At 38.9% G+C, this 15272-nt stretch overlaps 1 protein-coding gene across 1 annotated transcript in view; it reads left to right on the forward strand.

The window, feature by feature from the left end:
- The window catches only part of LOC136314204 (collagen alpha-4(VI) chain-like), a 127594-nt gene that overhangs the window by 94049 nt on the left and 18273 nt on the right, over positions 1-15272 (forward strand). The window contains exons 29-33 of the mRNA XM_066244769.1: positions 896-958; positions 1753-1788; positions 3702-3738; positions 5918-5929; positions 6017-6510. Of these exons, the coding sequence (XP_066100866.1) occupies positions 896-958; positions 1753-1788; positions 3702-3738; positions 5918-5929; positions 6017-6510 (642 nt within the window). The remainder of the gene's footprint in view (positions 1-895; positions 959-1752; positions 1789-3701; positions 3739-5917; positions 5930-6016; positions 6511-15272) is intronic.

The raw sequence follows: 15272 nt of genomic DNA on the forward strand, positions 1-15272 counted from the left end.
TAGAGGGCAAGGCCTTCTGGGAAAAGAACATGGACCAGTGTTCAGTGAAAAGGAAGAGGGAGAGAAAGAGAATGGGTGTGTGTATATATATATTAATTTTTTATTTATTGATTTTTAGAGAGAGAGGAGTGGAGAGAGAGAGAGAGACAGGAACACTGATCTGTTCCTGTATGTGCCCTGACCAGAAATTGAACTGTCAACCTTTGTGCTTCGGGACAATTCTCTAAACAACTAAGTTATCTGGCCAGGGCTAGAATGTATATTTTCTAGGAACTCAATAACTGATATTTTCATACACTGGCAGAACATAAAGAAAAATTTGGTCTATGCCTAACTTGGCTTGCTGCTGTGGCCAACACTGCCCTGCTAAGTTACACTTTTCTCTTTGTTTAAAAAAAAAAAGGTAAAACATCAATGACATGCAGATAAGGTTGTGTCAGTTCAAATCCCTGCAAGATAAGCAGTGAATTCATGATTAGCATATACCTTTTCTTCTACACTGAAGACCAGAAGGTGATGGAGAAGCTTTTCTTTTCTCTTGATGACAGCCCCCTCAATGAATACTTTATGCATTCTTTTAATTATATGACTTGGAGGCTCAACTGAATATGATGTCCTTTAAGGCTGTTGGAAGTGTGTGTTTGTGTGTATGTATACATGTTGGCTGGAATTAGGTACGTAGGAGGGAATTTAGATAGTTCCCATAAAGAGACCCCTTCTCTTTCTACTATCTGTGTCTCACTCCACTGATCACGGTTCATAAACTAACTGGCCTATAGCAGACTCATTCTACCTTAGATATAATGACAACTTGATGTCTCAAAGTGATGGCTTTAATCAAGCTATATTCAAGGTGTGGGGGTGGAGCTTACTCCTTCGGTTTGGTCATTTTTAGGGTAATGCTGGCTTTCCAGGATTTGTTGGAACTCCAGGTGACCAAGGCCCTCCAGGACCATGGGTAATATAAACTCTTCTCCTTTCTCTTATTTTCAACCTTTGTGTAAAAATGAATAAAGATTTGCTAAGAGGTATCTCTAAGAAGAAATGAACATTTGGGACAGACAAGAGGATCTATGTAGGGAATAGGCCAGATTTGCTTTCCATTCACTTCAAGTCCTTACACAGTATTTTAATTCTATATAAGTGTTTTACTTGAAGATGGGGAAGATATTAGAGTGGCTGGAGATATATGAATCTGTCTAAATACATAAAACGATACATGATACACACTGGAGAATGAGTTTATAAATGTAAATAAGATGAGCAACAACATTTATGTCAAAACTAGAAGGAAATACTGAAAAAAATATGACATTCATATGTATGTTCTGAAGGACCCAGGGAGGTTTTGTTCAGTTTTAGAGCAGCGATAGGGTGGTGATAGGTGGCTGGAGGGAAAAGATGGGGGAGGACTGGGTTCTACTTTAGAACCGCCTATGAATGGTCCTGAGATCTGAATGGCCCTTTTCCTGAATTTTATACTAACCTGTGGCTTCATCTCAAAGTGACCCGATCTTCTAAAAGTTATGTACCATCTAACTGGGCATCCTGGACTCCAAGGTCTGGGACATATCTCCCAGGCACTCTGACCTCCTTCCTTAAGGGGTCAGACGGAACTCCAAGGCCAGGAGTGAAGGGCCGAAGGTGGCCCATGTACTGTGGTAAACGTTATCAGAATCTCTTGCCAACTCAGGATGATAATATATTAGACCTGACAATACTGCATTTTAAATCTGTTTCTGTTCTTTCCAGGGCATCAAGGGCCCCAAAGGCTTGGCAGATATGATGGTAGGTGAAGATTTTATATTTATTTATTTATTTTTTTTATTTATTCATTTTTAGAGAGCAGAGGGAGAGACAGAGAGAGGAGAGACAGAGAGAGAGAAGGGGGGAGGAGCTGGAAGCATCAACTCCCATATGTGCCTTGACCAGGCAAGCCCAGGGTTTTGAACCGGCAACCTCAGCATTTCCAGGTCGATGCTTTATTCACTGCGCCACCACAGGTCAGGCGGTGAAGATTTTAATGCTTAAACTTCATTCTTTTCATAACACAAAGCTTTCCACTTTGATAAAACAGAAATCTATAAAGATTCTTTAGTTTTGCCTCTTACAAATTCTGTTAGTGCTTTAAGTTTACAGACTTTACTTGGAAATGTTTGAACTAAATCAAATAAAAAAAACTAGAATAATATTTTAAATCCTGGAGGGATATGGATGTTTTTGAGTAACGTACTAGTTGACGTGAAAGGAAAGACTGAGGCCACTCTCCTAGGCAGTCTGCCTCTTTTTCTTTTTTTTTTTTTTTTTAATTTTTTTTTTTTTTTTTCTTTCATTTTTCTGAAGCTGGAAACAGGGAAAGACAGTCAGACAGACTCCCGCATGCGCCCGACCGGGATCCACCCGGCACGCCCACCAGGGGCGGTGCTCTGCCCCCCAGGGGGCGATGCTCTGCCCATCCTGGGCGTCGCCATATTGCGACCAGAGCCACTCTAGCGCCTGAGGCAGAGGCCACAGAGCCATCCCCAGCGCCCGGGCCATCTTTGCTCCATTGGAGCCTTGGCTGCGGGAGGGGAAGAGAGAGACAGAGAGGAAAGCGCGGCGGAGGGGTGGAGAAGCAAATGGGCGCTTCTCCTATGTGCCCTGGCCGGGAATCGAACCCGGGTCCTCCGCACGCTAGGCCGACGCTCTACCGCTGAGCCAACCGGCCAGGGCACTCTGCCTCTTTTTCAAGGTCAAAAATTGCTTATAAAGTGTTTATTAAGCCAACACACAGCACAGTGCAGGCCTTTGTGTCTCATGGCACACCTTATCTCGAAAGTTAGGAGAGTTTTTCATCTTTCAAGTACAAAAGTACTGTTGTGGTGGGGGGGGGGGGAAAGTGGGGACAACTGCGGAGTAGGAAGTGATGGGGTGAAGGGAAGAAGAGAACAGAGAGGAAGGATCACAGGAACAGAGCAGAATTCTAGGGGAAGTGTCAGGAGTATCTGTCTTGGCAGTCATTGGAATCTAAAGCAGTGTCCCGGGAATCGCTAATAAAGAGATCCAAAAAGTGAAGACATTTCTCTGCCTTCTGTGCTGAGATTCTTGGATTTGAACTTCTCCAAAATCAGATTTGATTCCATTCTTTTGTGAGGCAGATAAAAAAAAAGAATTCTCCTTATCTACCTATCTCTAATAATAAGGGCACTATATTGTGAGAACATTATACTATGTGAAATAAGTAAATCAGAAAAAGCTAAGAACTGTATGATTTCACACATAGGTGGGACATAAAACTGAGACTCATGGACACAGATAAAAGTGATGTGGTTACCAGGGGAGGGAACTGGGGGTGGAGGGGATTAAAGAGGGACATATATACGGTGACGGAAAGACTTGACTTTGGGTGATGGGCACACAATGTAATCAACAATTCAAATGCTATAGAGATGTTTACCTGAAACCTATGCATTCTTATTTATCAACGTTACCCCATTAAATTTAATTTCTAAATAAAAAAAATCCACTGGATTCAAAAATAGAACTGCTGGATAGTTTTATATGCTATAACAATTTTTGGGTTTTCTGTTGTAGCTTAAAAAGCTTCAGACAGGCACTGATAATATCCATATGACATTTCTAAGTCCCTAGGGTGAGGAAGAAATAGACTGCAAATTAAATAGTTTTTCCCTTTTTCTGTCTTTCTCCATCTTTCTAAACAGCCTTGTGAAATCATCAATTTCACACGAGAAAACTGCCGTAAGTGGTTTGGAAAAAGCTCAAAAGGAGCCAGTGGTGTGAAATAGAGATGAATCATGGGTTGGGGACATAAGCCACTGTAGATTCAACTGAGGTTTGGGAGGTGCCACTGTCCATCATGAAAAGCTCCTGTAAATGAACATATTTAGCTCAGTCCCCCCTTGGGTAAGTAAGCTTCTTCAATGTGGTCTTAGAAATGAAGCGGTCAAAAGGCATGTCATCTCAATGGTGGAGAAAAGTCCCACTGTACAGTATGGAACCCCATGAGATGCCATGGTAATTGCTCTCCTGCATGTCTGCTTCTTGGTGCTACTTATCCCAAAACAGGCCAAGAGCAGCTTGGTTCTTTTAATCTCATCCATTTAAACAGGACGGGGCAACGGTGAGCTTTTAATAAGAAATGTGACCTACTTTATTTACCTTTATGTTCTAAAAAGTGGAATTATAAATCATCAGATCATAAATCATTACATTCTCCGACTATAATTGCTCTATTGTCTTCAGTGTATTCCGGGATATTTGCATACTATAATAAATACATCTCTCCGCTTACTGGAGATAGGGAGAGAACACTGACTTGGCAAATTGTTTAGTCTGGGAGCTTGGGTTTTCTCCGCTATCATTTTGCCCCTTTTGCTCTGTGTAATTCTTCCATGTTCTGTTCATTCCCAGCCAGTTGCTGCTCAGGGAGATTATAGAACTCTTATTTCCTAGAAATCATAAAGAATAATACCGTAATGTTGACCACAAAGGAAAAGAGTTTCAGAGTTGATTATAATAAAAGTGAAAACTCCTCTATATTGAAAAGCAAACAAAAAATAGGGGGAAAAATGCAATATAAACAATGGACCCAAACAAAGAACCTAAGTTCCTTACTCTATCGTGTTAAAATATGTAAAATCGTGACTCAATCATCTTCATCAGATGATTCATCCAAATATAACTATTTCAGACTTGCTAAATATAAACATAAAGAAAACTCTTTTGGATTGAAAATGGGCAAAAGCTTTGAAGGGAGGATTCAGAGAAGAAAACACACACATGAACAACGAACCTGTGAGAATGTTGGACCTCACGAGACGTGAAAGAATACAGATCCAAACGAGGTGCTATTTTTGTTGCCCAAATTAGAAAACATTTTTTAAATGACCAAAACACCACAATCCAAATTTGAGAAATGTAGAAAAGTACTCATTGCTGGGAGAACTGTCAATCAGTACAGACTTTCTGAAGTGCAGTTAGACAAGACATATCAAACGCCGTAATGGTAAGGATTTATAAGGGCTACAGCTGGGCAAATATACACAGAGACATGCACAAGTATGCTCATCACAAAGGGATGTTGGTGGAGAACACCATGAGACATCTACATCGTAGGACAGATGATATTACTCTAAAAAATAGATGTCCATCATATACTAAGTGAAAAACGATCCAGATGAAGGACATATCTTAAGCTCCAAGTTATGGAATTTAGGATGAATTAAGGGTAATTAATTTTTTTTTTCTAACATTTTCCATACAAATACATCACTTGCACATATATTTACTTATACATAATATATATGTATATTTATTATTATATATATGGCTTCAGAATAGCTCGGTGTATTTAATTAGATTTCAGTTCAGTACTTGTGACTTCAGTGCTCAATAGCAGTGACGTGAGCGTATTTCTCAGATCAAAGCCAGGGAGCAGCCAGTCTAGGTTAATACGGAGCTCCATGGGGTTCAGGGATGCAGGCTCTTTGTATTTTCTTGCCCTGTGATTGTTTCCCAAATCACATCATGGTCTGAGAGTCTATGAAGCTTCAGTTGGCAAGAAGAAAAGAAAAAAGAAAAGAAAATTCTTTTATGAAGTTGTACCTACCATCTTTCTTATTCTGTTATCTGAAACTTATAAGAGGGCTACTCCACTGGGAAAGGTGGTGTGTTCCAGGCAGCCATATGCCCAGCCAGCGATTGGGGTTCTCTTACTATAGAAAAATGGAGAATGAACATAGGAGAGCAGTTAGCATGGCAAGTCTCTGCCATGCTCAGGCAGGACTTGGAGGAGGCCACTGCTTGAATTTCGCAGAAGAGATGGGTTTTCATTTTAAAGCACTCACATGGAAAACATATTACTGACTGTGTAAACTAACAATGTCTTCTTTTCTTTCCAAAATAATTTCTGGTCCAGCTTGTTCAACAGGTAAATAACATTTCTTCTTACTCACTCAAATCCTTACTTGTTAGAGGCGTTGCAGAAAATCTTAAATCTGTGTATCCATGTGTCAAGGTGTTTCAAAATGCCCATTGTTCCCGACTGAAGTAGTCTTGGCCTTGGACATGTCAAATGACGTCTCTGAGTTGAATTTTGAGAGGATGAGGGACATTTTATTGTCTCTGTTAATGAAGATGGAAATAAGTAACAGTAACTGCCCAACGGGTGCCCGAGTGGCCGTCGTTTCGTACAACAACAAAGTGGACTACCTGATTCGTTTCTCAGACTACAGGGGGAAGGCCGCGCTCCTGCAGGCCATCAGGAAAATCCCCCTAGAAAGGTCATCAGGCGGCAGGAAACTTGGGGACGCCATGAGGTTTGTGGCAAGACATGTATTCAAACGTGTGCGCTCGGGCCTTCTCGTGAGGAAAGTAGCTGTGTTCTTCCAGGCCAGGTGGGCCCGTGATCCCGATGCCATCAGCACTGCCACCCTGGAGCTCAGCGCACTGGACATCATCCCTGCAGTCATCACCTTCACAGTGGAGCACAACCTCCCAGACGCCCTGGTGGTATGTGGGGAGACCTGTTGGGGGACTGGGGAAATGGGGTATTAGTGCAAAGTCCTTACTTCTCCATTGAGGACTACATGAGGTATGAGAGCTGTCAGGGGAAGAATTTCCCAGATATTGATGAGTATGCATGGGGGGGTGGGGTGACTCATGATGGACTTTACTACTAGTGCTGACTGGTCATTCTTGAGCCCTGACCATATTTCCCCATGTATAAGACACCAATTTTTGGGAAAATTTTGGGGGTCTAAAAACTGGGTGTGTCTTATACAGTGGTTGTAGATATTTTTACTTGCATTTCCTGCTTTTTCTCGCATGTTTTTGCACTCATTGTTGAAGACAGTGATTCGTCATCAGACACAGATGAGGACAAGCTAATGGATGGGAGTTTTGACAGTGATGAGGGGTTGTATGAATTTTATGATGAATAAAACTTGAGTTTTTTAACTTTATGTAATACATTTTTCCCCAAAAATTTCAGACCCCCAAATTAAGGTGTGTCTTATACATGGGAGCATCTTATACATGGAGAAATATAGTATTCTGTACTATGTGCCTCATAAATGTTACCTTATTTAATAATCCCCCAAACTCTGTAAGGCAGGTATACTGTATATCTCCAGTTCAGAAATAAGAAAACTGAGGCTTAGGGAGGTGAAGTCAATCATTGAAAGTCAAGTATCTAGTTAGTGACAGATTGATATTGTTTGCCTTCAGAGCCTATGTGTAGCCACTATTCTTAATTGTATCATGGTGGTGGTGGGGGGTCCATAGCATGTAATTATTTTTTTCATTTAGGGTATAACATACCTATCTATATAGGAAAATGGATAAGGTGCACCAATTTTAAGTGTACAGATGGATGGGTTTTTATATAGAGAGATGGTTTAAACCTCCAAGACATGTTTTGAGATACTGAACATTTTCAGCATCCTATAAGTTTTTTTCATGTCTCTTCCCATACTGTACACTCCCTAAAGTCACTGCTCTTCTGGCTTCTATTATAATCAACTAGTCTGACCTGTTCTGGACCTTCAAATAAATGGAATCCTATAGTATTGCTCCTTTGTCTCTGGCTTGTTTCACTCAACATCGTGTCTGTTCTTTTTGTTCATCCATGTATTCATGGTGTATATATAGGTAACCTGGCTTTTTTATTTTAACTGCTATTCTGAAGTATTCTCGTATGTATATATTACACAATTTATTTACCAGTTTCAAGGCTTTACTCTTCTAACCAAAACCCATGTAACACATTCTTTTTTTTTCTGTATTTTTTCCAAACTTAGAAGTGGGGAGGCAGTCAGACAGACCCTTGCATGTACCTGATCGGGATCTACCCTGCATGCCTACCAGGGGGCAATGCCCTGCCCATCTGGGGCATTGCTCCATTGCTGCTGGAGCCATTTTAATGCCTGAGGTGGAGGCCATGGAGACATCCTCAGTGCCTGGGCCAACTTTGCTTCAATGGAGCCTTGGCTGCAGGAGAGGAAGAGAGAGATAGAGAGAAAGGAGAGGGGGAATGGTGGAGAAGCAGATGGGCTCTTCTCCTGTGTGCCCTGTCTGGGAATTGAACCCGGGACTTCCATACAATGGGCTGACGCTCTACACTGAGCCAACCAGCCAGGGCCCATGTAACACATTCTTATGAAATATCTGTTATGATTTATCAAAATGAAGAGCTATGCTCTCTTTTTTGCTTTTATTTATTTTTATTTTATTTATTTTTTTTACTGACTTTATTGGGATGACACTGGTTAATAAAATTATACAGGTTTCAAGCATACAATTCTATAATACATCATCTGTATGTTGCATTGTGTGTCTACCACCCCAAGTCAAGTCTCTATCACCATCTATCCCCCCTTAACGTTCTTTTATGCCCCCTCACCCCCTTTCCCTCTGGTAATCACCACATAGTTTTCTGTGTCTGAGTTTGCTTGCTTGTTTGTTTGCTTAATCTCTTCACCTTTCTTATCCAGCAACCAACCCCCTACCTCTCTGACAGCTTCAGTCTGTTCTCTGTATCTATGAGTCTGTTTATATTTCATTGGTTAGTTTATTTTGTTTATTAGATTCCACATACACTTGAAATCATATGGTACTTGTCTTTCTCTGACTGGCTTATTTCACTTAGCACAATACTCTCCAGGTCCATCCATGCTTTCACAAAAGGTAATATTTCCTTTTTTTGTGGCCGAGTCGTATTCCACTGTGTAAATGTACCACAGATTTTTAATCCACTCATCTACTAATGGGCACTTGGCCTACTTCTAAATCTTGGCTATTGTCAATAATGCTGCAATGAACATAGGGGTGCACATTCTTTCAAATTAGTGTGCTGAGTTTCTTTGGATATATTCCCAGAAGTGAAATTGTTGGGTCATAAGGCAGTTCCATTTTTAATTTTTTTGCTGGTCAGAGTTAGGGAAATGGCTCCTGCTTCAGTGCCAAACAACTCAGTCAGTCCTAGATTCTGCCCAGACCTCAGCAGTGTGGACCCACCAGGAGTTGGAAGGTTCAGCCTTGTGACATTGACAATATTCAACTTTTTCTGATTGGCAATATGGAAACGTCATATCGTTCAACCTAATCGCTAATGAGTTTAGCTGGGCTAGACCACTTAATTTTTTTTTGAAGATTGAGGGTGCAGCAGAGGTGGTAGCTGTAAGATTTTTGTTGGTACAGCTATGAATATGCTTCTAAGACTCAAAAGATAAAAAATTGTGACAGCTTGCAAACTGTTGGGAAGGATGGACAAAATATTTTGGGCTTTGAAAAACAAAGTTAAAATGCAGAGGGTGAATTTGTTGTTGAGGTGACATCCCTCTGCCTAGCAGAATGTCTGGACAAGGATAGATTACTGGAGGTGGGAGTAGCGCTCAATCACCTCCTGAATGGATTAATAAAGGCAGAATATAAACAACTGATGGTTTAAATGAGAGACGTAGCTTTTGTCTTTGGCTCTTACATCAATAACTGGGTGCCTTTGGAAAAGTCTCTTCATCTTTCTTAGCTCTAAAATAGTCACAACTAGCCATTATCTAGGCTTCCTGCCAGGCGTAATTATCTATTTTCAGGAAGGCGTTTTCCTAACAATTGGAGAATGATACTCAGGATAAAGTTATATCTCCCAAATGTTCATCAGTGTTGCTCTCTGAGAGGGGGTCCTGGGAAGACCGTGTTTGGATCCAATGTAGAGATGATCCTTTGCCAAGATGTTCTTGCTGCCTTTGTTGCCTTGGGTTCTGAGGAAAAGGATGTAATGCTATGTGAAAAGAACTCGCCAGCTTAAATATACTTGAACTTCAGTTCTGTCCTTGCTATCTGCTCTCCTCTCCATTTCTTGGACCTATTCTTGTACCAGGCTGCTGGGAGATAACACTGTTCTTAAATTTAACAATTTAGAAAGGATGTTACGTGGCGCTTGCCAGCTCAAATGGAATACATGGCCTCATTTCTGGTAAGATTAGCAAGGAGAGAATCCATAAATATGACAATCCCCTTTCGGAGTCTTACAGAAAAAAATCTTCATTTCTTCACAACTGGGCATATTGTAGCCCTTATCTAACCTCCTCTATCTTTAGGGAAATCCAGTTAGGAGAGTGTGAATAACCTGTGATTTTTCTTCTGAATTATCTGCCTGGGGACTTTCTTCAACTATCTGTGGCGATTTTTGTTTTCACCTCTATGTTATTTTATTTTTTCAGAACAATACCCAAATGCTTGTGGGAAAATGATGGTTATTCAGTTTGAAACAATTATATAAACAGATGCCCTGTCTTCTCAGTTCATTTAAACATGCTTGGAGGCTATGAGAATATTGAAAAGATTTTTTAAACCATCTATTAAGTCCTCTCAGTCCTAAATAAAACCATATTATAGCATTGGACTATTTGTGCCTAATCCTATTGTCTAGAACTGTCCAAATGCCTTGTGTCTCAAAACATGACTTTATTCACCCAATTTTTTAAGTTATAAACCAGAGGATGCCAAATCAGTGACTTTGGGCTCAAGCCAGCAACCTTGGGCTTCAAGCCAGTGGCTATGGAGTCATGTCTATGATCCCACACTCAAACCAGTGATCCCACGGTCAAGCTGGATGAGCCCACACTCAAGCCTGCAACCTCTGGGTTTCAAACCTGGGTCCTTAGCATCCCAGGCTGACATGCCTGGTCAGGCTTATTTTTCTTTATAAAAAATCTAGCATATGTTACCTTAAAATAATACCTATGAAAACGTTTATGAGCCAGGCTCTGTTCTAAGGTCTGACCGCTTATTGATTTACTCAATTCTTACAACCACCCAATGAGATAACTCTTTTATTTATTTTTTAAATAAATTTTTATTAATGTTAATGGGATGACATTAATAAATCAGGGTACATATATTCAAAGAAAACATGTCTAGGTTATCTTGTCATTAAATTATGTTGTATACCCCTCGCCCAGAGTCAGATTGTCCTCTGTCACCCTCTATCTAGCTTTCTCTGTGCCCCTTCCCCTCCCCCTAACTCTCTCCCTCCTTCCTTCCTGCATCCTCCCTCCCCCACCCCTGGTAACCACCACACTCTTGTCCATGTCTCTTAGTCTCGTTTTTATGTTCCACCAATGTATGGAATCATGTAGTTCTTGTTTTTTTCTGATTTACTTATTTCACTCCGTATAATGTTATCAAGATCCCACCATTTTGCTGTAAATGATCTGATGTCATCATTTCTTATGGCTGAGTAGTATTCCATAGTGTATATGTGCCACATCTTCTTTATCCAGTCTTCTATTGAAGGGCTTTTTGGTTGTTTCCATGTCTTGGCCACTGTGAACAGTGCTACAATGAACATGGGGCTACATGTGTCTTTACGTATCAATGTTTCTGAGTTTTGGGGGTATATTCTCAGTAGAGGGATTGCTGGGTCATAAGGTAGTTCTATTTTCAGTTTTTTGAGGAACCACCATCCTTTCCTCCATAATGGTTGTACTACTTTACAGTCCCACCAACAGTGGATGAGAGTTCCCCTTTCTCCGCAGCCTCTCCAACATTTGCTATTACCCGTCTTGTTGATAATAGCTAATCTAACAGGGGTGAGGTGGTATCTCATTGTAGTTTTGATTTGCATTTCTCTAATAACTAATGAAGATGAGCATCTTTTCATATATCTATTGGCCATTTGTATTTCTTCCTGGGAGAAGTGTCTGTTCAAGTCCTCTTCCCATTTTTTTATTGGATTGTTTGTTTGTTTGTTGTTGAGTTTTATGAGTTCTTTGTAAATTTTGGATATTAGGCCCTTATCTGAGCTGTCGTTTGAAAATATCATTTCCCATTTAGTTGGCTGTCTGTTTATTTTGTTATCAGTTTCTCTTGCTGAGCAAAAACTTTTTATTCTGATGTAGTCCCATTCATTTATCTTTGTCTTCACTTCTCTTGCCATTGGAGTCAAGTTCATAAAATGTTCTTTAAAACCCAGGTCCATGAGTTTAGTACCTATGTCTTCTTCTATGTACTTTATTGTTTCAGGTCTTATATTTAGGTCTTTGATCCATTTTGAATTAATTTTAGTACACGGGGACAAGCTGTATTCGAGTTTCATTCTTTTGCATGTGGCTTTCCAGTTTTCCCAACACCATTTGTTGAAGAGGCTTTCTTTTCTCCATTGTGTGTTGTTGGCCCCTTTATCAAAGATCATTTGACCATATATATGTGGTTTTATTTCTGGGCTTTCTATTCTGTTCCATTGGTCTGAGTGTCTATTTTTCTGCCAATACCATGCTGTTTTGATTATCGTGGTCCTATAATATAGTTTAAAGTCAGGTATTGTTATGCCCCCAGCTTCATTCTTTTTCCTTAGGATTGCTTTGGCTATTCAGTACTTTTTATAATTCCATATAAATCTGATGATTTTTTGTTCCATTTTTAAAAAAATGTCATAGGAATTTTGATGGGAATTGCATTAAATTTATATATTGCTTTGGGTAATATGGCCATTTTAATTATATTTATTTTTCCTATCCAAGAACAAGGAATATTTTTCCATCTCATTGTGTCTTTTTCTATTTCTCTTAACAATGCCTTGTAGTTTTCATTATATAGGTCCTTTACATTCTTTGTTATGTTTATTCCTAGGTATTTTATTTTTTTGTTGCAATCGTGAAGGGGATTATTTTTTTGAGTTCGTTTTCTAATATTTCATTGTTGGCATATAGAAAGGCTATAGACTTTTGTATGTTAATTTTGTATCCTGCGACCTTACTGTGTTGGTTTATTGTTTCTAGTAATCTTTTTGTGGAGTCCTTCGGGTTTTCGATATATAGGATCATATCGTCAGCAAAAAGTGATACTTTTACTTCTTCTTTTCCGATATGGATGCCTTTTATTTCTTTGTCTTGTCTGATTGCTCTGGCCAGAACTTCTAGCACCACGTTAAATAAGAGTGGAGAGAGTGGACAACCCTGTCTTGTTCCTGATTTAAGGTGGAAAGTCCTCAGTTTTATGCCATTTAATATGATGTTGGCTGATGGTTTATCATATATGGCCTTTATCATGTTGAGATATTTTCCTTCTATACCCATTTTGTTGAGAGTCTTAAACATAAAGTTGTGTTGTATTTTATCCAAAGCCTTTTCTGCATCTATTGATAAGATCATGTGGTTTTTGTTCTTTGTTTTGTTGATATGGTGTATTACGTTAACCATTTTGCGTATGTTGAACCATCCTTGAGATTCTGGGATGAATCCCACTTGATCATGATGTATTATTTTTTTAATATGTTGTTGTATTCGATTTGCCAGTATTTTGTTTAGTATTTTAGCATCTGTATTCATTAGAGATATTGGTCTATAGTTTTCTTTCTTTGTGCCATCCTTGCCAGGTTTCAGTATGAGGGTTATGTTGACCTCATAAAATGTGTTTGGAAGTATTGCTTCTTCTTCAATTTTTTGGAAGACTTTGAGTAGAATAGGAACCAAGTCTTCTTTGAATGTTTGATAGAATTCACTAGTATAACCGTCTGGGCCTGGACTTTTATTTTTGGGGAGGTTTTTAATAGTTTTTCTATTTCCTCCCTGCTGATTGGTCTGTTTAGGCTTTATGCTTCTTCATGACTCAGTCTAGGAAGGTTGTATTGTTCTAGGAATTTATCCATTTCTTCTAAATTGTTGTATTTGGTGGCATATAGTTTTTCATAGTATTCTACAATAATTCTTTGTATATCTATGATGTCTGTGGTGATTTCTCCTCTTTCATTTTGGATTTTATTTATTTGAGTCCTGTGCCTTTTTTCCTTGGTGAGTCTTGCCAAGGGTTTGTCAATTTTGTTGATCTTTTCAAAGAACCAGCTCCTTGTTTCATTGATTTTTTCTATAGTTTTTCTGTTTTCTATTTTGTTTATTTCTGCTCTGATTTTTTTTATCTACTTTCTTCGGCTGGTTTTGGGTTGTCTTTGTTCTTCTTTTTCTAGTTCCTTAAGGTGTGAAGTTAAGTGGTTTACTTGGGCTCTCTCTTGTTTGTTCATATAGGCCTGAAATGATATGAACTTTCCTCTTATTACAGCTTTTGCTGCATCCCAGAGATTCTGATATGTCGTATTGTCATTTTCATTTGTCTGTATATATCTTTTGATCTCTGCGCTTATTTCTTCTTTGACCCATTCATTTTTTAGAAGTATGTTGTTTAGTTTCCACATTTTTGTGGGGTTTCCCCCCTCTTTTTTGCAATTGAATTCTATTTTCAAGGCTTTATGATCAGAGAATATGCTTGGTACAATTTCAATTTTTCTAAATTTGCTGATATTGTCTTTGTGGCCCAACATATGGTCAATTCTTGAGAATGTTCCATGTACACTGGAGAAAAATGTATACTCTGTCGCTTTGGGATGAAGTGTCCTGTAGATGTCTATCATATCCAGGTGTTCTAGTATTTTGTTTAATGCCAATATATCTTTATTGATTCTCTGTTTGGATGATCGATCTAGAGCCGTCAGCGGTGTATTGAGGTCTCCAAGTATGATTGTATTTTTGTCAGTTTTTGTTTTAAGGTCAATAAGTAGCTATCTTATATATTTTGGTGCTCCTTGGTTTGGTGCATATATATTAAGGATTGTTATGTCTTCTTGATTCAATGTCCCCTTAATCATTATGAAATGACCATTTTTGTCTCTGAGTACTTTTTCTGTCTTGTAGTCAGCATTATTAGATATGAGTATTGCTACACCTGCTTTTTTTTGGGTGTTGTTTGCTTGGAGTATTGTTTTCCAGCCTTTAACTTTGAATTTGTTTTTATCCCTCTTGCTTAGAAGTGTTTCTTGTAGGCAGCATACAGTTGGATTTTCTTTTTTAATCCATTCTGCTACTCTGTGTCTTTTTATTGGTAAGTTTAATCCATTTACATTTAGTGTAATTATTGACACTTGTGGGTTCCCTACTGCCATTTTATAAATTGCTTTCTGTTAGTTTTGTATCTTGTTTGATTCTTCTCTTTTGTTTTTCTATCATTTGTTTTTGTTTGTTCGTATTCCATATTTCTTTCCTCTGTTGCTACCTTTTTTAAGTCAAGTGTTTTTGTGGTGGTTTTTTTCAAGGGTGGTTACCATTAAGTAATGAAAAGGGTACCTACCATATTCATTGTAGTACCCTATCTTATAAGTATTTCTGCACTTCGTTGTCCTTTGCTACTGTTAATCTCCATCCTCTCCCCCCTTTTTTTCTTTTGTTGTCACAGTATAAATTTGGTTTTATTGTGTTCTTGGTGGAGCTGTTACTTGTGGTTTT

Source organism: Saccopteryx bilineata, chromosome 10, assembly GCF_036850765.1.
Source record: "Saccopteryx bilineata isolate mSacBil1 chromosome 10, mSacBil1_pri_phased_curated, whole genome shotgun sequence".
NCBI lineage: Eukaryota > Metazoa > Chordata > Mammalia > Chiroptera > Emballonuridae > Saccopteryx > Saccopteryx bilineata.